This window comes from Falco peregrinus, chromosome 2, assembly GCF_023634155.1.
Source record: "Falco peregrinus isolate bFalPer1 chromosome 2, bFalPer1.pri, whole genome shotgun sequence".
Lineage (NCBI taxonomy): Eukaryota > Metazoa > Chordata > Aves > Falconiformes > Falconidae > Falco > Falco peregrinus.
The window spans coordinates 94,589,566-94,611,683 of NC_073722.1; the positions used below are offsets into that span (position 1 = coordinate 94,589,566).

Below are 22,118 nucleotides of genomic sequence, written 5' to 3' on the forward strand. Positions count from 1 at the left end.
GTCCCTGGTTCCCACCATGCTGTGTGTCCCCCGAGGGGGCTTCCTGGGCTGTGCAGCTCCCTGGCTTCATCCAGGAGCCTCTCTACAGTCACGCTCTGACTCGAGGCACACTGAAGGAGTTAATGTTAGTTTGTGGTTATTTTTTCTTCTCTTGCTGGCTTGGTCTGCAGGATGCTTTGTGGGCTCTCTTTACAGGCAAGGATAATTAATTAACCTTAAATAATTACCCTTAATTTACAAACATCCTTTTTGCTAGGGAGATGGGTGAACTGGCTGGTGGCAAACCCAGGGCAGTGCTGGTGTGTCCTGTTGGTGCAAATCCTGCTCCTTCCTCAGGCTGTGTCCTGCCAGCTGGAGGAGGGTAAAATGGGGGCATCACCCCATCCGCCCCCAAACCTCCCTGTGCTTCCGAGGTGATGCCTTCACACCCAGATTCTGTGCTGGCTCTTACCCCAGCTGGGTTAAATGCTGGGTTTGGGGGGGCTGTGGCTGAGGAGTGTGGGGGCTGTGTGGGCAGGGAAGGGATGCTCTTGGTGCCACATCAAGCACGGGTTTATTCAAACCTCCTGCTCTGTGTGGGTGGGGGTTGTGCTGCTAAGCACTCCCAAATGAGGGGCTGCCCTGGAAAACTTTCCGGTCTCCTCCTCCTTTGGAGCTAGGCTCCCCCTGAACCCCATCCCTGCATCCAGCCTTGCCTGTCCCTCCTGCCCTGGGGGATCCTGGTGCCCCCTCCAAAGACTTTTTTTTTTTTTTTTTGCAGGTGCTGATGGGGCTGGGGGGTGACGGAGCTGCCACCGCAGGGCTGCGCAGGCTGGGGATGCTGCCTGGAAGCAGCTGCTGCATCCTGGTGGTAATGAAAGCCAGCGGGGAAGCCAGCCCCCAGCAGCAGCCGCGTTTGGGAGCCAGATTTGATGAAGGGAAGTGACTCAACGTCTTGGAAGGAGTTGGGGGCGGTGGGGGTGCAGCGGAGGACAGCGGTTGACCCAGGGGTGGGGACAGGGTGGCTGGCAGCCACCTGCCTGCCCTTGGGCTCCTTGACCAGAGCCGGCTTTGCTCTGGAGCACTCCATGCTTTGGTAGCCCTCGTTGGGGCAGTGTGCTCCCGGCCAGGGGGACACGGGACAGGAAAGGAGGTCCCTTGGGAAGTGGCTTGTTTCTTCCTTGCACTGGGTCGTGGCAGGATTCGGGCCAGCGTTCCCAGCTCCCGGCGTCACACCCTCTCCCAGCTGTTGCTCACAGAGCATCGTGCTGCCGAGAAAACCCCAGCAATGGATGCGGCCGCCACTCCTTCCTCCTCCCCTCGCCCTTAAAACCAGCGGGGAGCGGCACTGTGCCTGCTCCGGGGTCTGCAGGGGGGTGAGAGCCCACTCGCTCCCGGTGAGCCTTCAGCGCTTGGCTGAGGGGCTCCTCTTCCTCACCAGGCACGGGGTGGCTTTGGCACCCTGACCTCATCCTCCCCAGCATGGAGCAGCGGGGGAGCGTGGTGCCGCATGAGGTATTTGGGAAAAGTCACTGGAAGGCTCGAGAGGGGTGTACTAAGGGGACTGGGAGTTATTATTGGAAAAGTCACTGGGAGGCTCGTTAGGTGTACGGAGGGGACTGGGATGTGTTACTGTGGGAGAGGATGGGACAGGTCCTGCCGGCAGAGCAACGGGCAGGGTGTGTGACCTGCCCCAGCCAGGACCAGGGTTCTTATGGTTTTTTTATGGCTTTCAGGGGTGAATGACTGCGGGGGGGCTGTTCCACCCAGGCGCATCTGGGTGCAAAGGGTTTGCATCCTGCTGGGGACCTGCCGCATGCCACAGATGCTCCAAGCGTGGCGTACTGCTGTGGGCACCCAGCACCCTGTGGAGCTGCTGCCCCATCCTGGGGGTCCTGCCAGCCCCGGGGAGCAGGACAGCAGCAGGATGGTCACAAGCTGCGTGGGTTGGCACATCCCGGCTGGGTGCAGGCGTCTGGACTTTTTGTGTCCCTTCTCCTTTCTCCGGGTCGGACCCAGCAATCTGGGTGCATCAGCAAGTTTCCTCCTGATTCAGCCATGGGGGATGTTGCAACACGGCGTTGTGCAAAGGCGAGCATCAGCCTGAGCCCCAGTTCCTCTTTTTTGGCTCCTGCGGGAGCTCGACCACGTGTGATGTGGCTCAGTGTCCCCACCTGCACCGGGCACGACAGTGGCCACAAGCTCCCCGGAGACATCGCTCCTCACTGGGCATCACCCGCTCTCCCCTGGGTCATGGTTGGGTGGCAGTTTTCCCAGTTGCGGTGCTGCCAGCTCTGAGGAAACTGGGATTTCTCCTTTGTGCATGGTGGAGAGCCAGAAAGCACATCGGTATCGGTGATGGCGAGCAGGTGGGTGCTCTGCCCCAGGCTCGTCACTGGCTCCAACTGAACGTGATGCTCTCAGCCCAGAAGCACGGTGCTGGATTTTGGTCCAACCACCACATGTGTGTATTTTTATTGTGTTTCTGCCTCTGGTTGGGCTTCCCTGGCTTGGAGTGGAGGTTTGTGGCCGTCCAGGCTCAGCCCGTGCTGGATCGCTGGATGCACCATGTGCACCGATGGTAATCACCACCTGCTCGCAGGCACAGGGACGAGGACAGGCTGGTGCTTCGTTGCTGCCCCTCTGCTTGGCGTCCCAGTGCAAACCAGGACAGGCTGATTCATTGCTCGGAACTTGCTGCTGGATCCAGACCCACCTTGGCATGCGGGGCCCAGTTGGACAAACAGCTGGGAACAGGCAGGACCTGGCAAGTGCGCTGGAGGGGGGGGCATGGCATGGCAAGGCAGGGGACACATGTTCCCCTTCTGCCATGCACCCCAGGGATGGCTTTGGGTTACCCATCTTCTGCGTGTGTGAGGCCAGGAGCACCCCAGGTGGTGGGGCAGGGATGTGGGGCAGCCCAGGGTGGAGGTGCTCCATCCTGGATCACAGGGGTCCTCTGGCTGCGCTCACCCCTTGGCAGGAGCAACAAGACCACGGCTTTTTTGTACCAGCGGGGGATGCCCAAACCCTGCCCAAGGGGCATCGCAGGGCTCCTGAGCTGGCTGTGGGCAGCGCAGGGATGTGGTGGATGGGACACCGCACCCAGGGCAGCCAGCTGCCCCATCTCCTCTCAGTGTCCAGCTGAACGGTGCAAGAAATTGCTTCTACCCAAGGTTCTGAGTCCCCACATCCTGCCACAGAGCATCGCTTCCCCCTTCCCAGGCACTGCCCATCCCCATGCTGAGCCCGGCAGCTGGGTTATGCCACCGGCTGCATTTTTTTCTGTTGTTCTCTCATCGGCAATACGTGCGTGTCCTTCTTGGGATGAGAAAGCTCAGCGATACCCACGGCACCCTCTGCTCGGATGCCAAAGCGATGTAACCCTGGGGTCGTTCGCATGCTGGCCCTAACGAGGTTATAGAAGAAGTAGAAATGTGTAATCCAGCCTCCGTGTGCTCAAAACCCCTGAGGATTTATCAAGCTCAGGTAAATACCACTGGGTTTATATAATTTCATATATATTTTTATATATCTATCTCTTGATATATATTTGGGAGGGATGGTTTTGCTGCAGCTGGCTGGAAGTCATTGCTTTGCTCAAGGAATTTGCAATCAGTTGAGCTTTTTTGCTCCCCTGTTCTTCTAAAGTGGGTCTGGGGTCTGGCAGAGCAAAGGACAGGGGGTAGCAGTGACCTCTGGGGTCCCAATGTGTGGCATGCGTTGGGATCCCAGAGGTCACCACAGTTCACTGTCCTCCACCCAAATCCTCTATTTTTTCTATTTTTTCATAAAATCCTCAGCTGTTTTGGGGATAGGTTTTGCAGTCTGCAGTGATGGGAGCCCCTGCAGTGGCTTTGTGTGTGGGAAAGCTGCACAGAGGGGAGAGGAACTGGGTATGAATTTGGGGGGGGGGGGGGGGGGAGGATGTCCTTATAGTGTGGCAGTGTCACCTCAGTGGGGACAGGGAGAACAGGGGGCTTTTCTTTGCTGTGCTGATCAGCATGCAGCTGGGAGCACAGCACGCAGCTGCGATGGGGCTGGAGGATTCTTCTGCAGATCCGGGGTGACTTTCTCACTTGGGGGGGGGGGCGGTGCTGAGCTCTGCCAGCTCTGACTGTCCCCCATCCCTGGCACGGTCACGTCCGTCCCCCCGGCACCAGGAGGGACAGACCTATTTCCTTTTTCTTGGTTTCCTTCCTCTTTGTACCCTTAAAATCCGGAGTGCCTGAGAGCAGCCGGAGCAGCCCCGCAGGTGGCATGTGAGCTGCCTTTCGCTACGGCACGATGTCCCCAAGGCCTGTGCTGGCTTTGCACCCAGCAGCTGTAATCCAGCCCAGGCCACGGTTAGGGATATTTTCACTGGGCTGATACGATGTGGCAGGGAGGATGCTCAGAAAAAGGGAGTTTAATTGGCCTTTTTATTGCCTGCAAAGCTCCAGCAAAGCCTGGGATTAATAGCAACCTATATTAAAAAAAAAAAGAGAGAAGAGGAGATGAAAGAACTTTTATTATCTTGGAAGTCGCTCGAGACATTTTAAGCAGTACAGAAACATAAACTGCCCTTTTAAAAGAAAATCTTTGCCTGTGTAGGTACAAATGCCCAAGATTTTCCCCTTTAGTACTCAATCCTTCATCAGAACAGAGGATGGGGAGCGAAGGGCCGGGCTCCTGCCGATGGGGTGGCTCTGAACAACCTGAGCACTTTGTGCCAGGGAGGGACAGGTTCCTTTGCCCGGCTCCTGCAGGAATTTCATCCTGGGAAAAGCCTTGCATGACCTGTGTTTTGAGGTTAAACACCAGTTTCTGGCTGGGGACCCCACACCATGGGCAGGGGCGTTTCATGGAGACCCATCCCATCCCGACCCGTCCTCTCCCATGCAGCCCGGTCAGCTCTGCCCAGATAAACACTGACTCATGCGGCTATTCTGTCCCACCCTGGGCACAGCCAGCTCTTTTAAGGCTGCCTTTTCCAGCTATTCCTCTTTTTTTTTTTTTTTCCTCCTGTTCACATGGGCGGGGGATGAAGCCTTAGCTGGTGTGCCAGGAGCAGCTGGGGATGCCGAAGGCTGCCAGGCGTGGGGGTCCCAGTGGAGCGAGGACTGCTCCGCGGTGGTGAAGCAGGGATGCGTCCCAGTGCCATGGATGCAGGTAGGGTTCAGGCTTCCCCGCCATCCTGCAGCCAGCCTTGGGGTGGAGCTCAGTGCCTCAGTTTCCCCTGTGGGGACTGGATTTGTCCCCTCCCTTTGCCTTGGGGGTCCCCTGCTGCTGGTGATTTGAAGGAGCATCAGGGTGGCTGGCAGCTTGTATCCTTGCTGGCAGGAGCTCATGTGCTCGGTGTCGGGCTGTTGTGGCTGCTCAGCATGCTGCTGCCTCTCCCATGGCATCTTGCACCCCTGTCCCCTTCTCAGTCCCCTTCTCAGCTGGCTGGAGCTGGACAGTGGGGTCAGGGATGGGTGGCAGGGCTGGGACTGTGGCCAGGGAGCAGCTTTTGGGCAGGCCAGGGCTCAGGGTTTGGTTCCCTTTTGATGGGCATGTGGCTGGCGACCGATAGATACTGAGGGCTGGGGCACCATCCCCAGGCATCCTTGTGGGGACAGGGATGCTGTCCAGCATCTCTCCCTATGGCAGCTGTTGCCATGGCAATTGCTGGCTAAAATACAGGTGAATTGCAGCTGGGTACCCAAAGTTGCTTTCACGTTCCTTTTCTTTTCTTGCTCCTCTTAAGCCCTGGCAATCCCTCCCATGGGACTGGGAGCTGCTGCTGCGGGGCTGGATGCCAGATCCCAGTGGGGATGTCCCTCCCATGTAACCCTGGGCTGGAAAAATGTGGCTGCTGGAGGGATGGATGGGGCATGCATCCACCTTCCCTCGGGCATGCTCCTGCTGACAGCAACGGGAGTTTGCCGTGCTCAGGATCTGGCCCACAGGGTGGGACTCGAGCTCAACCAGAGCAGTAAGTCGCCAGGGAACTGGGACCAGATTCTGCCATGGGGGGAAAATCCTGCTGTGGTAGGGCTCTGAGGGGACCGGTGCTGGCAGGTCCGGGGGGGACACTGAGATGCTGCTTTGCCCCATGCCCTTCCCAAAGCTCCTCAGATGAGTGACCATGTGTTTCCCCCAGACATCTGCCTGCAATTCCCACTCATGGAGCAGGAGCCCGCGCTGCGTGGGCAGCCTGCCTGCGCTCCTCCCATGCGTGCCGGAGGAAGCGGGTTTGGGTTTGGGGTGCGCTGGGACCTCGGAAACCGCTGCTTGGGAAGGAGGGGAGGGGAAATGCTCAAATGAGAAAAAGGCAGAGCAGCTGCCCCGGGGGCGGCAGCAGCTGTGCAAGCAGGGGTGCAGGCAGGGGCAAGCAGAGCTGACCCTGGTCCTCCACCTGCTCCCCGGGGGGGTTTGTCTGTCCCATCCCTGGGTGTCCCTTGCACCCTTAACACCCTGAAGGTGCTGGGGACGGGGAGGACAAGCACTAACCTAAAGGGACCCCCAGTTTCCCCAGTGCTGGGGGAGTATTTGTGGGGACCCCCACACAGGCTCATGCTGGTCCCAGCCCAGTTTCATAACATCATGTGAATAAAAGCGCAATGCACTTTGACAGCTCAGGCAAGATCTTGTATGCTCAAAAGCGAGTCTGCTTATTTTATTGGATTTTATTGGATTTTATTTGATATTTTTTCCCCTCAACCTGATTATTAGTACCTCCAGTAAAAGCATTGCCCACAGGCATTGGGGGAGGCAGAAGGCAGTGCTGGCAGCCTGCCTGCCTCTGTAAATCCCTGGTGCAGGCAGCTGAGAGCTGGGGCAGCACCCATGGCCAGGTGGTACCCACTGCGGGGGGCTGAGCATCCCCTGCCCTCCCTGGGCACAGCTGCATCCATGGTGTGCAGATCCAGCCGAGCTCCCCCCGTTTCCCCACAGCCCCAGTCACATCCGTCCCCCGCCCGTCTGGGCTGGCCGCGGAAGAGCTTTTGCCCAGAAAAGCTGGATTTGAACATTTTGGGCTGTTCTCTCAGTTTCCTGTTGCCTTCCCAAGAACAACATCCCTGACCTCATCCTCCCCCGGTATGCGCCGGGATGCTGCTGATGCGCGAGCCGCCCATTGGGAATCCCGCCGCGGCGCCCGCTGGCTGGACTCAGCCTTTCCCGGGTACCAAGACAAATACAGCTGCAGGAATGGTGGGGCTGTCAGCGGCTGGCTGGATTAAAAGGCTATTTTGGGTAGATCCTGTGCTCATTTTTGTTGAGGTAGGAGGACAGAGATGAATAGACTGAATGGAGAGCAAAGCGGTTTTGGCTAGAGCCGAGTATTTTCAACCCAGAAAGGAGCATTGAAACATGCTTATGATTATGTGCCTTTTTTTGTTGGTTTCCCCCCCCCCGCCCCCAAAGTTTGGGGTATTTTTACAGTGAGAAATGGGGAGGTTTCACGCAGTTGCCCCTCAGACTCTCCATTTTGGGGAGGCAAATGGGAATTCGCTGGACAATCTCCCAGTAGGTCTCGGCTCCAGCTCCCGTTGCCCATCCCACCTCCAGTGCCCAGAGACATCCCAGCAGGTTCCCGGCAGGTTCAGCAGGTGCCTGTCTGCTACCTTGAGGTTTGTGATAGCCTTGCATGAGCCCTGGAAACAAACCCAGCACCTGCCAAACCCCGTGGGGAAACAGCCCTGCTGCTCCCCTTGCTCTCCAGATCCTCATCCCAAGCAGGGACTGGGGCTACCCCACTGCCCGACCTGACAGGGGTCAGGGGAGGGGGTTTCTTTTACATCATCTGTCTTGCCTGTCTGCCTTGAGAAGGACAAATGTTAAAACTAGAGGGGGAAAAAAAAAAAGAAAAAAAAGAAAGAAAAAAAAAGAGAAAGTATGGGGTTGGAGGGAAATAAACAGACAATTCAAATAAATAATCCATTAAATACAGCTTTGAAATGTCAAGCTGAATGTCATCATGCTTCCTGGGCTCAGTCATTAAAAAATAATAATAAAGAGGAAATTTTACATTAAAAAAATCTGTAAGTGGGCACGATTGGAAGAGAAGCTTGTAAAGCTGCAGGAGCCCCTCCTGCCTCCCCCGGGCGGGGGAGCGACGGGTACTGCAAGGAACGAGGGGTCTGGCTGCCCTCACGGTGCTGGGGGGCAGTGGGCTGTCCTTGGGGGTCCCACAGTCCCCCCGTGGGTGGGTGGGTGGGTGTCATTTCTTGGGGGTTTCTCCCCAGTGACAGAGCAAGTCCCAGGAGCTTTGGGGCTCTCTGGCTGAGGGTGGGGTGGGATGGAGATGGGGCTCTGGGCTTTGCCCGCCTTTCTGCTGCTCTGTGTTTGGAAAGGTGGTGGCATGGAAACCGTGGTCGGTAACGGCAGCTCCTTACACAGGAACATGAACAGTCAGCACTGGAAGTGCCAGTTCTGCTGATCCTGTTACTTCTACCGGATCATCAACTTTAATTCATCCTTTCTATGATGAAGGTTTTGCTGGGGCAAGGCCACCTTCCGGATCAAACTCACTCACAAGTTTTGAGCTAAAACCTTATTTATTCCAGCAGCTTATTGTCTCCTGGAGCTCACCGAGGGGAGAGGCGATGGGGCTGTGATTTAAGCCCCTGGCCAAGGATTTTGCAGCCGTGGGAGCAGCAGCAGTCGCAGGAAGGAAAAGCCCAGGGAGAAACAATAGGTTACTGCATAAACACCATGGGGATTTCAAAGGAGGGTCGGTGGGGAGGATGATGCTCAGGGGGACCTTGGAGCTGAAACACCCTGAGAACAAGAGAGTCCAGCCTGGGTGGGCAGAGCCACATCCTTCCTGCGAGGACAAGGTTGGGTGCCATGCCCTGTGCCGGAGCTCACGCAGATCTCACCCCTCTTGCCACGGCTCATGGGCTTTGCTGATTGACTTCGGTGGCCCTGGGCTTTAACCCGCCGTGACTGTTCACAGGGGAGTGGTTGAACCCATTTAACGAAGGGCTCTAAGTGGCTGGTGGAGACTGGATGCTGATTATGGCAAACGATGCTGTTAGTTAATTAACATTGTAAAACACGCAGGGCACTGATTTAATCAGGGAAACAACTGTACGAGAGTCCAGGCACCTCACCCATATTTATGGTTTTAATTATTTATAATAATGTTACCGTGGTTTTTATTGTAGGGTTCTTTGTGTGTACCTACTGATGCTGGCTGGTGTCGGATGCTGGCACCGAGTGTGCGGTACAGGGTTTCTGTACTGGGTTATGTTTTGATAATCTTTTGACATCTTATTTTGAGCTGCTGGGGTCATGATGGGACCCTGCCTTCACCGGATCCATGGTGGGGGGTCCCCCGGCAGGCACAGGGCAGCACCAGCCTGCCAGGGGGATGCACAGGGTTAAGTTCCAGCGGTGGCTGAGTCTGTTTCCTCCCTTAACCCGCATCCGGGGGTGAATGGCCTTTGTTTGATGTTGGCTTTAATATTACAGCTCCATCCCTAGACCTGCAGGGAGGGAGCCGCCTTGGTGCTGTGGGACACTGAACCGCCGCCTCCAGGAGCACGGCCACCACGCCAGAGGGGAGAGGTGAGAGGCTGGACCACCACTTCCACCGGGCACGGTGTCTGGCATCTGTGGGGCACCTTGTCAACCGCATGCTGGATTTGCAGTCCAGTTTAGTGGGTGCTCAGGAGAAAAAAAAGAGAAGAGCCATAATATTTTGCAGATTGGCAGGCTTCATAGCTGTTAATGAGCTGTTAATAAGCATCATCCTAGTTTTATCCTTGGAAGTAGGTGGGTAATAGACATTTTTTGCAGGATGAGGCTATAGCCACATCCTGGCGGAGACAAGGGACTGAATCATGTCTTGTTGCTCAGGGAGCTGATGTCTCTTGGTCGGGAGGTAGAAACGCAGTGAGGAGCTGTAGGAGCATCTTCCTTCAGAGCCAGTGGTAGGGTCCCCACAGGATCCCCCATACCTGCGTGCTCCATCCCCTCTTTCCATGGCCCCTTGTGCCCGTACATGTCGTGGGGCTGGTGTCCCTCCCATGGGATGCGCTTGCCGTGATTAACACCATGTATTTTCTCAGCAGAAACACGCAGAGAAACATCACCGGCTGGAGAGCCTGGGACTGACTAGGCTGCAGTTCTCAGATAATGGAGCTTTCCAATTTGTCCAATTACTTGGATGATGTCGATAACTACAGTGACTACCCAGATTACACCTATGAGGAGACCAGCAGCGTGTGGACAGACCCATCTCATGACCCAAAGGACATTGCGAGGATCCTCTCGGTCGTCATCTACAGCGTGTCCTGCGTGTTGGGCATCCTGGGGAATGGCCTCGTCATTGCAATCATCACTCTGAAGATGAAGAAGTCAGTCAATGCCATCTGGTTCCTCAACCTGGCCGTCGCAGACTTCCTCTTCAACATCTTCCTGCCCATAAACATTTCTTACACGGCCATGCGATACAACTGGATCTTCGGGACAGTCATGTGCAAGTTGAACTCCTTCCTCCTCATCCTCAACATGTACACCAGTGTCCTTCTCCTCACCACCATCAGCTTCGATCGCTACGTGTCAGTGGTCTTTCCTGTCTGGTCTCAAAACCATCGCTCGACCAACCTAGCGTATTTAGTTTGCTTGATTATCTGGACCGTCGGCATCATTATGAGCTGCCCGTCTCTTGTCTTCCGAGACACAGCACAAGCCCACAACTCTGTGATTTGTTTTAGCAACTTTTCCCTCTCCAGGAATAAGTCTTACCAAGCCCTGGCATTAATGAGACACCGAACAGTGAACATCACCAGGTTCCTTGCGGGGTATATCCTTCCCATAACCATCATCACTTTCTGCTACATCGCCATCGTCTTCAATTTGCGTCGAAACCGTCTTGCCAAGTCCAAAAAGCCCTTCAAGATCATTGTCACTATCATAGTCACCTTCTTCCTTTGCTGGAGTCCCTATCACCTGATGAACCTCCTGGAAACAAAACCTGACATGATACCGCGCTCCGTGTTTGAGATCAGCATCCCCATAACCACGGCACTCGCTGCCTCCAACAGCTGCATGAACCCTGTCCTCTACGTCTTCATGGGCCAGGACTTTAAGAAGTTTAAGGTCACCATCCTTTCCAGACTGGTGAACGCCCTCAGTGAGGAGATGGGTCACTCCAGCATCGTTCACAGGAGCTTCTCCAAGATGTCTTCAATGACTGAGAAGGAGACGACAGTCCTCTAAACTCAATCTGGGTGCCTGCAGGAGGGCTATAGTCCTCTGGTGTTACCCATGCACACCACTGTGATAGTGGCCACCCCTATGGTGGCCCCCGGTGTGGGATGAGCATGGTCCAACACCATCCTATAGCATATTCTTTGACTGGTCTTGCTGCCTGGGGGCTGGCAGAGGTTGGAGACTACCGCTCTGTGCACTTGGAGAAGACACAACTGCCCTTAATCTTTCTTTGCAATTGCAAAGAGCATTGTGCCAAACTATTTAAGAAAACATTTCAGAGCCTTCTTATCTAATCTATGCATTGCCTGGCCTGGCAAGGGCATTCCTGCTGTTTCCAGAGATGTCGTTATGGGGAGATTGGACAGAGCATGTGTCTGGGAAGGTACTTCTGCTGCCAGGCTCCCAAAATGGGTGGCTGGGTGACCACCCATCTCGGGTGATACCTGCTATGGCAAAACTGATGATGCTCTTCCTACATCCTATGTATGCATATAGCTACTCATGTTAAAGTCCTAAAGTATATTGGTACTAGCGCAATATGTTTTTCACTGTGTTGTGAAGCTTTGGTACCCAGAGAGACTCTGGGGAGTGTCTTCATAGGAGGGGTTTGAATATCCCATCCTCGATGAGCTGGGAAATCTCACAGGTCTTCTAAGTGATCCAGACCCAGGGCCACCTGCCAGGGTGGGATTTGGCTCATGCACAGGGTCGCAGATATAGAAAACTAGAAGAAAAAAAAAAAGGAGGGAAAGGTTAATTTTAAGTGTCTTTTGAACAAACCTGACTTTGATGGGCATGTTTCACAGGGTACGTTTTGCAGAGCAGTTTGAGGCTTGGGGCTGTGAGTCCCAGTGGCTCCTTGGGAAGTGCCTGGGTGGCACTGGGGAGCAGGTCGATAGGCTGGGGAGCGCGGTCCTGGGGGAGGACCTGGTGTCCCCTCCTGGATCCAGGTGGACCTGGGAGCTGGCTCCAGTGATGGCTGCTCCCTGGTGGGATCAGTCAGTCCTATGGGAAGACTTTCCCTCTTCCCAACCAGGCAGCAAGCCCATCACGGGTGGGAGACTCTGCTGTTGCACACAAATCTCTGCGGTGCAGGATGGGCTACGGCACCGTCTCTATCCAATTTCATGCACAGTTAATTTGGGAGATCCTTCACAATTTGGGCTTCTTGACTATGACACCAGTGTCACACTTATTTATGTGTTGGTTTCTCTGTGTCACCCACAGCCTCTCACTCCCAGGAAAGCAAGGAATGACTGAGTCCTCCACCTGTGCTGGGTGCCAGAGCAGAGCCCACCCCAGAGCTGGGTTCGGGCAGTCTCCAGTGGCACCAGGGACATTTCTGGGGAGTCCCTGGGGGTGCCAGTCCCTGTGATGCCCAGAGGCTGCACCCCGGCAGTTGAGAGTCTGCTCACAGATGCCCGCAAAGGCTGAGATACTTATTTATAGCTTTTTCTTTAAAAAAAAAAAAAAAAAAAAAAAAGTGATGAGAGAGCTCCCAGGAAAAGGCACGGAGCTATTTACAGGCTCCCGTCAGTGGCAGATGATGCCAGGCAGATACACACTGAATCACTAAGCCCCAGTAATGGAGCCGCAGCCCCGCGCTGCGGGAATGCCGTGGATCATAGCGGATGGAGCTGGATTTCCAACAGATTATGGGGCATCCCCTCTTCCCCCAGCACTGCCTCGCTGATCTACCTTGATCTGCATAACCTCGTTAGTGTTGGCATGATGGGGAGCGAGGGGAGCACCTGCACCCCATGAAGCTGCCATGTGCTCCTTTCCCATTACACGGAGCAGAGGGATGAGGCGCTGCCTGCAGCATCCCTAGGAGAGGGATGCTGATGGATCCGGTGTGTTTGGCTGGGTTTTGGTGCTGCCGGCTGGTGTGTGCCGGGGCATGTTTGTACCCCACTCTGGGGCAGGGAGATGTCTGTCCTCACCAGTGTTGCAGGGAATGCTGCAGATCTGGTCTGCTAAAAACAGGACGCAGAGTTGGGGGGGATTTATCCTGAAACTAAAGGGTGTCCAGCCTGAGCCCAGAAGGGGAACACAGTGGGGGAATGGGGATTATAAGAGAATTTAATGGCAAATTGGTCAGTGCCACCTGTTGGGTGCTGCTCTCAATAACGTGGGGTGCCTGCAGGGCACCCAGCATCTCCGTATCTCCTAGGGGATGGGATCTGGCAGGCTGAGCAACCCTGGCCACTTCCCTGGGGAGCAACACCCCATCCCTGGGCTGCACCACATACCATGGCCGAGATCGGGTCTGCTCCCGGTGTGAGGTCACTTGTGGGGACCATCTGCAGAGGTTTTTCCCACCAAACCTGTGCATGGTCCATAGCTTTGGAAGATGCTGTGATGGAGGACGCTGCAGGGGAGGAAGGCTGTGACAGTGGGATGAGGCTCCCCTTGCTCATGTTACACAGTATTGAATGACCTGCTGAAAGGTCGCAGGGTTCCTGTTAGCAGTCAGACAGGACGGATGATGGGATGGACAGGGCAGATGGACAGACAGCCACTCAGGAAGGCGAGGGGGACATGCAGAACTAGCAGAGGCACTAGAGCAGGAGCCTAGGACCTGTTCTGGGGGATGGGGTGCACCCCGGAGCCAGCAGCCACTGATGTTTTTTGGGCTGGGGGTTTGGGGCAGCTGAAGAGCTGGGGCAGGAACAGCTGGTGCATCTGGGCTCACCTTTCCCTGCCATGGGATGGGTTTGGAGGCATGTGGGACAGGGGGGAACTGGGCAGCCCATGTCCCTCGAGGACCCAGTGCCATGCCATTGCCCCTTGGTCTGGTACCATGAGGGTCCCAGGCTGTGATGGAGTGGGGATGCTCCTCACTAATTTTTGTAGCTGGATTTTGCAAGCCCATCTATTACTACTGCAAACAGCTTTCCAAAAAAAAAAAAAAAAAGTGATGACTTGGTACATAACCTTGGGTTAAACCATCATTACAATGACAGCTTCGGAAACCTAATATTTGAGTTCGTCTTTGTAGCTGTTTGCCTATTTAATAAAAAAACCTGTTTTACATACAAATACCCCCAGTATGTGCTCAAGCTCGTCGCCTTGAGTGGGAAGATCCCAGGGCTTTTCAGTAAGCAGTCCCTTCCTAGTGTGTATTCCTGATCCCTGGCATTGAATTTGGAATTGTGGGAAAGCAGCCGGGAGCGGAAGGGCACAGGGATGTGGGGCTGGGACTTTATGGCCAGGAACCAGTGAGATGGGAGCCTCATCCCACCACCAAAGCCTTCCTCCCCTGCAGCCTCCTCCATCACAGCATCTTCCAAGATGGGAGCAGGATGCTCTGAGCCTCTCTTATGGGAGATCTTCCAAAGCTGCTCTCTGTGGGTTTTCCCCCTTTAATTTGTCCCTGAAAAGGCCAAATGGCTTTTTAGGGGGGAAAAAAATGTATCTGTGCAAGCTGAAAGAGCATCATTTCCCCTGTGCTCACACACAGCGCTGAGCCCAGCAGTGGGGGCCGATGCCCACTCCCCCCGGGTGGCTTTGTTAAGAGTGCTCCAAGCTGCCGCCAGCTTCTCCCCCCAGCTTCGAGTCAGCCCGGCGTGTTCTCTGTCAGGTAAGACCTGGCAAACGCTCTGTTACACTGATCTGAAAGCGGAATTATTAATGCCAGCGCTGAGAAGAGTCTCTGCTTGGGAGCTGGCTGCATCTCGCGCAGCGGAGGCTCGTTCCCCCATCGCCTCCTGCACCCTCCACACCGCCCACAGACCCACCCTGTCCCTGAGGCTGGTTTTGGGGGCGGTCGGGGTAGTGGGGAGGGGGTGCACTGCCCCTCGATTCCAACATCCAGCCAGACACCCCAGGACAAGCAGTGTGCTGCTGCTCCATCCCCTCCCCCTGCTGCCCCCCACATCCCGGCAGGGTTTGGGATGAGGATGGGGAAAAAAAAGGAAAAATCCCCCGAATTTTGCCTGCTGGACCCCGTAACTTGCCAGGCACCGAGCGAGCCTCCCCAGGGAATATCAGTGATTTCTGTTTCCATGTCACCTGTCAAGGCAGGCAGTAAACAGATCAAACAGAAAGCATTAAAAATGCATATATACAAAACAGAAACAGGGCAGAAATATTCATCATAAAACTTCAGCAGCAGATCCCCTCCGTGCGCACAAGCCTCTCCAGCCAGATTTTTCTTTCCCTTTCGGCAGAGTGGCAAAAAGATGCAGCTCAATATTGCCCCAATTCCTCTGATATTGCCTAAACTGCAATTGCCTAAATTGCCTACAGCCCTGACATCTCCTGGGGTGGGTGAAGTTGCATCCTTTCAGCTCTTCTGTTGTTTTTTGGGTGTTTTTTTTTTTTTTTAGTTCTTTTTTTTTTTGTTCATTTAGGGGAGGGAAGCTCACCCTGCCGTGTCAGCCGCAGTCCCCTGTGGTGATGGGAAGGTCCAATATATTATATATTTATACATAATATATAATGTGGGTCCTTGGAGGCATCCTGCTGACCCTGGTCCACCCCGCTCCTGCAAGGACTGCTAGCCTCACCGCTCAGCTGGGAGATGTCCTTAGCTATGAATTAACGCTGTCCTCTTGATTAATGCCGGCAGGAGGCTAATGACATCGTGGCCAACTCGAGGGTGAGATGCAAAAACTGTAATTAGTATCCAGAGGCTCAGTGGGAGCCGCAGCGCCAGGGCTGGGTGGCACGGTGGCCGCCTCCCAGCCGGGGTCTGCAACCCCTTTTGGGGCAGGGGTCGGTGGAATCGGTGGTAACTGGGGGTGTACTGGGTTTAGCGTCCAAAAGTCAAGGGGTAATGAAGGCTGTCGTGGGGAATCAATATTTTAGGGTAGGTCAAGGCTGGCTGGGAAAGAAGAGCAGTGCGTTTTGGAGCCGAGACCCCAACCCTCAGTCGAGGACCCCAATCCACAACCCCAGCACCCCATTCCCCAGCCACAGCCATCCCACCTGTCCCCATCCCACGAGCCCGTCGGGGTCCCACGTGCCCCATGTGCCGCAGGGCTCGGCACCCCAGCCTGCTGGTGTCGGTGCTGCAGCACGCCGGGAGCCCGTGGCAGGATCGGTCCTCGCCCGGCACATCCCCGCAGCGTGCCAAACCTGCCTCCTGCCTCTCCGGGCCCCCTCCCCGCTGCTGCCCCCCTGTAATTACCCACCGCTAGCAGTCCCTGAAACATGAGGCTGGGTCTCATTTCACACAAGCGGTTGGGAAATTACTCCAGAATATACCAAAATCATTTCTGTGGAACACATTACCGCCCTTAATGACTGTTCTTTTTCAATTAGCTGTCACAGCCCTGAAATAAAGCTGTGCTTTCCTTCTCCGATAAATCACTCCCTTTATTTGGAATTGGAATTAAGGGGGGAAAAAAAGAATAAACATGTTACCCTTTCCTCGATGCCAGGCGAGTTGGAGCCATGTTTAAATTATCTCTGCTGCATTCAGGCAGATTGTCAACTGTAAATTTTACGGAAAATAGTAAAGCCAATAAATAAACATGCTTCTTTTGTCAGGGATGAATATTACTGCTGCTCAGATTTATAACTCGCATCTCTCCTACATTATAGAGCTTTTGTGAAAGTGCTGTCGCAGCTTCTGTATTATGCTGCTGAGGTGGGTTATTTCCCTCTCATTTAAACAGCAGCATGAACTTTGTCTGTGATTTAATTTGGGAGGAAGGGGAGCCCCTTCCCTCTGACCTGCTCTGAGCCCCTCAGCATCATTTACATCACCTAGAACCCTCCGAATTCACCCCAAAAGGGCATCTGCTGCCTTTGCCGTGGAAGGGAGCCCCAGCCCGAGCCACTCTCTGGCATCATCTCCTCCAGCATCATCTCCTCCACTGCAGGGACCAGCTTGCTGAACCCAAAACCCACATGGAATTGGGGGAAATTAAGGGAGTTTTGGTGCAAATGCCGTTGCTAGGGCAACAGCTGAGTAACCCATCCAGCCCAGGAGGGAGGATGCTGCAGCCTCTGCCAGTGCAGGCCCAGGGAGGCAAGAAAATGCTCCTGGGATGAGAAAATGCAGAAAATAGATGACTTTTAGTGCAGGAAGCCGGAGAAGGGCATCAGGGTCACCCCCCAGTGGCCCCCAGTCCCACACTGGGGCTGTGTGAGCTGGCTGCTCCCACGCAGGGATGCTGAGGGCTTGCTGAGGCTGAGTCAAGCAGAAAAATTTGCTGCTTTTAAAAATCATTGTAAAAACACCGAGTGTTGCCTACCCTGCCTGTGCATTTCGGTGCTCTCCAACAAGCCAACCTAATGGCATTACGGAGGCAGTGGAGCAGGGCAGCTATTAAATGTCAAGAGTTTTGCACATGAAAATGATGCAGAAAGGACGGTTGGCTTCTCTTTCCAGGGGGAATATAAATTTTATTATTGCATGCCAGTCCCATGTGGTAAAAATATAGGCTGGCATTTAATAAATAAAGTGAGATAAACCATAAACCTTCATGTTCTGCTGGCGGCTCGGCTGCACGTATGGGGACAGCAGCTGCTGGCAGGATGGTGGATGCTGTTCCTTTGTTAGCCTGATTTGAGGCAAAGGCAACAGACCCTCGTAAGGGGGGTGGGGGGGTGCAGTCAGATGTGTAGCACACACTGACAGGGAGGTAACAGCTTCCAATTGCTCCGTTTCATTGCAAATAATAATAATAAAAAAATTGCAGTGAAATAAAGGCATTAAGCTTCGGTGATCCTTAAAGCTACAGGGGGGAGGGAAAAAAAAAAAAAAGAGAAAAAATAAGCACTGCTGGTGCTCAGGGAGCATGCTCTGTCCTTTCGCTATGGGGTCTGAAGGGGTTTGGTGGGGGTGGCAATGCCCCCCTGGGCTGTGCAGATGTGGGGGTCCCCAGCCTGGGGGCAGCCCCCCCTCCCCGCTCCCCACACCTCCCCTTCTGCCTTACAAGCTGCAGCCCAGGAGCACGCTGGCTGCACGCAGTGTCATCTCTGAAGTGTTTTATCTCAGAGATTATTTGGGTTTAAGTACTTGCAAGGGGTGGAAGGGAATGCTGCTCCTTCCTCAGAACAAATCATGCCCAGCATGTGTCTTGATCGCTGCAAACTCAATGCTATTTAAAAAAAAAAAGAAAAAAAATATTTCAACAACTCCAGGTAAGAGGGTAATCGGCCAAGAGAAGGAATAAATTGCATGGAGCCTGCTCTTGCTCCGGAGCCGAGGAAGGACAGGAGGCAACGGGAATAAAGCCAGCAGTAGATCTTCCCACTCCCACCACGCACCTGAATAAACCTGTCTTTAAGGACACTATAAAGGTAATAAAACTCCCAAGGAGCCACTTTGGTGGTGGTGTCAGTGCTTTAGGTGCCGGGAACGTGATTCAAGGTGGGGGCAGAGGAGCCGTTCGCCCATCGCTCCCATGTCCCGGGGGGCACCCAGCCCTTGCTCTGGGATGTGGCGGGGGGTGCCCAGGTGGCCCCACAAACACACGGGAAAGCAGAATAGCAACAAAAACTCTCCTTTAATAGCTGGATTGACCTGAGGATTTGTTCTGACTGAGGTAGGCAGCCCTGGGGCCACCATGAGCGGAGGAGAGGGGGCTCAGCTCAATCCCCACTGCTGGGACGGGGCTCACCCACTCTCCTAGAAAACCTCCAGCCATTTGCCAAGGAAAGAGTTAAAAACAGGGCAGCAGCTCCTAGAAACACCTTTGCCCACCTCCATGCAAAGAAACAGGGACCGGGAGCCCCCAGCCCTGGCATGGCTGCCCACGTCTGCTCTGCACGCACATTAGAAAAATATATTTTATTTAAATTCTCCTTTTTCTCCATGGAGTTTTCTTCTCTATCTTTGAATATAGACTGAGCAGTGTCTCTAGATTTTGACCTGTGCATGTATTTCTACCAAGATCAAGAGTTAAAAGCCAATCATTAAATACCTAACTCTAGAAAAGGCTGCGTACAATATATGGCTTTTGCACCTACATCCAAAGGGGACTTGCAGGTTGGAGGGAGGGGAGCTCATCTGCAGCAAAGCCAGGACAGGGACGGGCTGGGAAGGTGGAGAGGGGGAAGGGGGGTGGCTGGGGACCACATGCAGCTCTGCACAAAGCCAGCCTGGCAAACGGCATCTTCCCGATGCACGTGGACATCCTTTGGTTTCGCTTGCTCATCGGCAGGCAGCGGGTGAGGGTGCGGGCAGGGCAGCGGGACCCACTGCAGGGCTGAGGTCAGCCGGAGGGACACCTACAAGCTCAGCCCCGGGATCTGGTCCCCGCTGCCACATGGGTTTGATGCAGCTGGGCTGCAGCACAGCCCCTGCTCGTCGCCCCCAAAACTGCTTCTGGAGGGGGGACTGTTCTGGCTCCTCAGCTTTTGGAATGAGGCATGGGTGAGCTTGAGGGTCCCGTAAGTTCTTCTGTCCAGGTGTCCAACATCCCTCTCTCGAGCATCATCCACACATGTGGGGGTGGCTCCCACCCATGGCCCATGGGTTGGGTTGCTGCAGCCCCCCAGGTGGGGGTCACAGGCCCCCCCGGGGCACTGGGGCTGGAGCAGCAGCATCGCCTGGTGCTGTGGCTGGGGACATCAGCCTCGTCTCAGGGCCCCCCCGTCTCCAGGTTCAGGGAGGGTCCCTGTGGAGCCAAGGGATGGTGCACAGGGGGGACCTTGTTTGGTGGCATTGCCCTCCCCAGTGCAGCCTGCCTGGTTTCCAGAGCCTCTGACCGGGGTCCATGGGAGCATTGCCCACATGGTGCCAACCCCCCAGGTGTCGCCTCCCTTGGGAAGGGCAGTGGGCTCCATCTGGGCAGGGGCACAGCCTTCCAGGGCTGGCCAAGGAGCAAGAGGATTTTGGGGATACCCACCCCAGGGGAGCTCAGCTCCTGCCGCACCGTGCCAGCACACCAATGCTGGGGGGTGCATCAGGTATGGTGTGAGCAAGGTGGTGTCCCCACCCGCCAGCCCAAAGGGATGGACACAAATAACTCATTGCATTGCTAAGGAGGGCTGCAGCAGCCAAAACGGGAGCGGGAGGGAGCAGGAACCCTGTGGCAGGGAAGGCACCCGCATCCCCTTGGTGGTGCTGCCAGGCCTGGGTCCGTGTCGGCCAAGCAAGCTCAGTGATGGCTGGGGACTGTTCGTTGCTCATGCAGGGAGTTGATTAACAGCTAATAGCAGCAGATTGAGAATTAAAAGAAAAGCCACCCACTGGGTGGAAGTAGGCAGAGGCCGGGAAGACCGAGCCTTTCCTCGCCACGCAGGGTCAGGTCCCCCCGCTGTTGTCACCATCATCTCGGGTAGTAGTCATCCGGGACCCCTGACAGATTTCGGAGTTTCAGAGCTGTGTCCACCGTTTTGATGTAGCTGCTGATCATCTTCCTCATCTCGGGGGTGTAAGGGTCATACTCCAGCTTTCTCAAGCCGGATCGCTTAAAGTTGCCATCTTTCTGTCCCTCAACGCAGAGCAGCCTGTCCTCGCAGGCGGTGATGCCCAGCAGCCCCACCATCCGCTGCAGCTGGACAAAAAGGTCCCGCTTCAGGTCCTCGAAATGCACCACCAGCACCTTCTTGCCGTAGCGCAGCCAGTCGAGGGTGTGGGTTGCCCACCACGGTGCGTAGTTCGCCACGAACTCCGGCCACTCTGGAAGGAGCAGAGGACATGGTCAGTGGGTGTCCCCCGCGTCCTTCTGCATCCCCTGCATCCCCCATCCCACAGCCAAAGCCCACGCTCCCTTGCTGAAATCTTTCAATTATCCTTCTCACTAATTGATCCTCCCATAAAAACTAAATGATAAAAGGGATAATGAAACATCAATGATAAGCCGCAACTCTCCTGGCAGTGCCATATACATTTCTCTCACGATGCATAAAAGCTCCGGGTATCTGCCTCTTCCTCTTGTCCTCCCCACAAAACCAATGCCTGATTAATAGCTTAACTGTATTTAATTCCCCGAAGAATCATTAAACACAGTATCTGTTTCATTAAACAGATACAGGACAATTCACCTTGTGTAATCATATCACATAAAACTTTGCTTTGGAACCACTCCAGGGATATCGTAAAATTAATGTCACGGAACCAAATGGGGGTTTCATGGTGCCCGTGGCCTCTGCAGGCTCCACACGGGGCTGAGAATTGGGGAGGGGAGAGGGAAGAAAAATCCCCCTCCCCAGCACCTCTGGGTGAGGCTGGGGAAAGGCCATGGGTTTTTTTTCCAGAATTACCGCAAAATTGGTTCCTGGGAGATGGACACGTGTTGGAGAGCCAGGCTGCAGGGAGCAAGGGGTTGTCTGCAGGGCAGGCTGGGGTTGGGACCCCCGTGCCCTGTCTTAATTACTCACCCTTAATCACTTTTCTTTTTGTCCTCTGGAGGATTTATTTAACCCGAGCACTAATTGCAAACCTGGCACAAATGAACTGTCCCTGTCAAGTGTTTGCTTCCCGTGCTGGTGGGAGGGCAGGGTGAGTGCTGACGGTCCCACAGGGACCCCTGGGCTCCCCAGCCAGGGTCCTCCATGGGCTGAGCCCCTACGTAGGGTCAATGAAACACGGTCTCTGACCCTCCCTTGTGCTGACCCACAGCTCTCAGCAACCCCCCCAGCATGATTAAAATCCTCAAGCGAGGGAAAAATCTCCATTTTCCCGGCAAGTTGTTCCAATGGTTAATTAACCTGACAATTAACCCATCAGCTAATTACACTGTACATCCTCTGGAAAGAATTTGGTGATGTCTTTTGATGCATGTCCAAAGCCCACTGTGCTGGGGTGGAGGGCAAGGGCCCCTCTGCTTGCCCCCCCCTCCCTTTGGGGCAGGAGGGGTGGGACAGGCTGGGGGTGGGGGGGTGGGACCGGGAAAGTGGTGGAATGTTCTGGGTGGTGCTGGGGCTCCAGTCAGGGGATGGCCCTGCACTTCCCCTCCCTGCTGTATCTGCAATTTGCAGTTGTGCTTTGGGGTGCAGCAGACGGGGATAAAATCTAGCACAAGGCTTGTACCCCCCAGTGGTGGGGT

The 22,118-nt window shown here is 54.8% G+C and overlaps 2 protein-coding genes across 9 annotated transcripts in view; one reads left to right on the forward strand and one right to left on the reverse strand.

The window, feature by feature from the left end:
* Positions 1-2,142: 2,142 nt before the first annotated feature.
* On the forward strand, positions 2,143-11,703 carry CMKLR1 (chemerin chemokine-like receptor 1). Of its 8 annotated transcripts, none has more exons than XM_027787109.2 (3): positions 2,143-2,348; positions 9,421-9,516; positions 10,020-11,703. In XM_027787109.2, the coding sequence occupies exon 3, from the start codon at positions 10,087-10,089 to the stop codon at positions 11,170-11,172; it is 1,086 nt and encodes a 361-aa protein (XP_027642910.1). In that variant the 5' UTR covers positions 2,143-2,348; positions 9,421-9,516; positions 10,020-10,086; the 3' UTR covers positions 11,173-11,703. The 8 variants fall into 8 exon arrangements, with proteins under 8 accessions (XP_027642910.1, XP_055652445.1, XP_027642904.1 ...); XM_055796470.1 differs by having other exon boundaries at positions 10,023-11,703; XM_027787103.2 differs by lacking the exon at positions 2,143-2,348 and adding an exon at positions 2,371-3,468.
* A 925-nt stretch (positions 11,704-12,628) lies between these two features.
* Positions 12,629-22,118, reverse strand: part of WSCD2 (WSC domain containing 2) — a 36,179-nt gene continuing 26,689 nt past the window's right edge. Inside the window, exon 9 of the mRNA XM_055796467.1 lies at positions 12,629-20,749. Coding sequence (XP_055652442.1) covers positions 20,397-20,749 — 353 coding nt within the window. The 3' untranslated portion in view covers positions 12,629-20,396. The remainder of the gene's footprint in view (positions 20,750-22,118) is intronic.

Excerpts from the sequence above, each read along its gene's own strand:
- CMKLR1 (XM_027787109.2), top strand. The coding sequence starts at position 10,087 with ATGGAGCTTTCCAATTTGTCCAATTACTTGGATGATGTCGATAACTAC.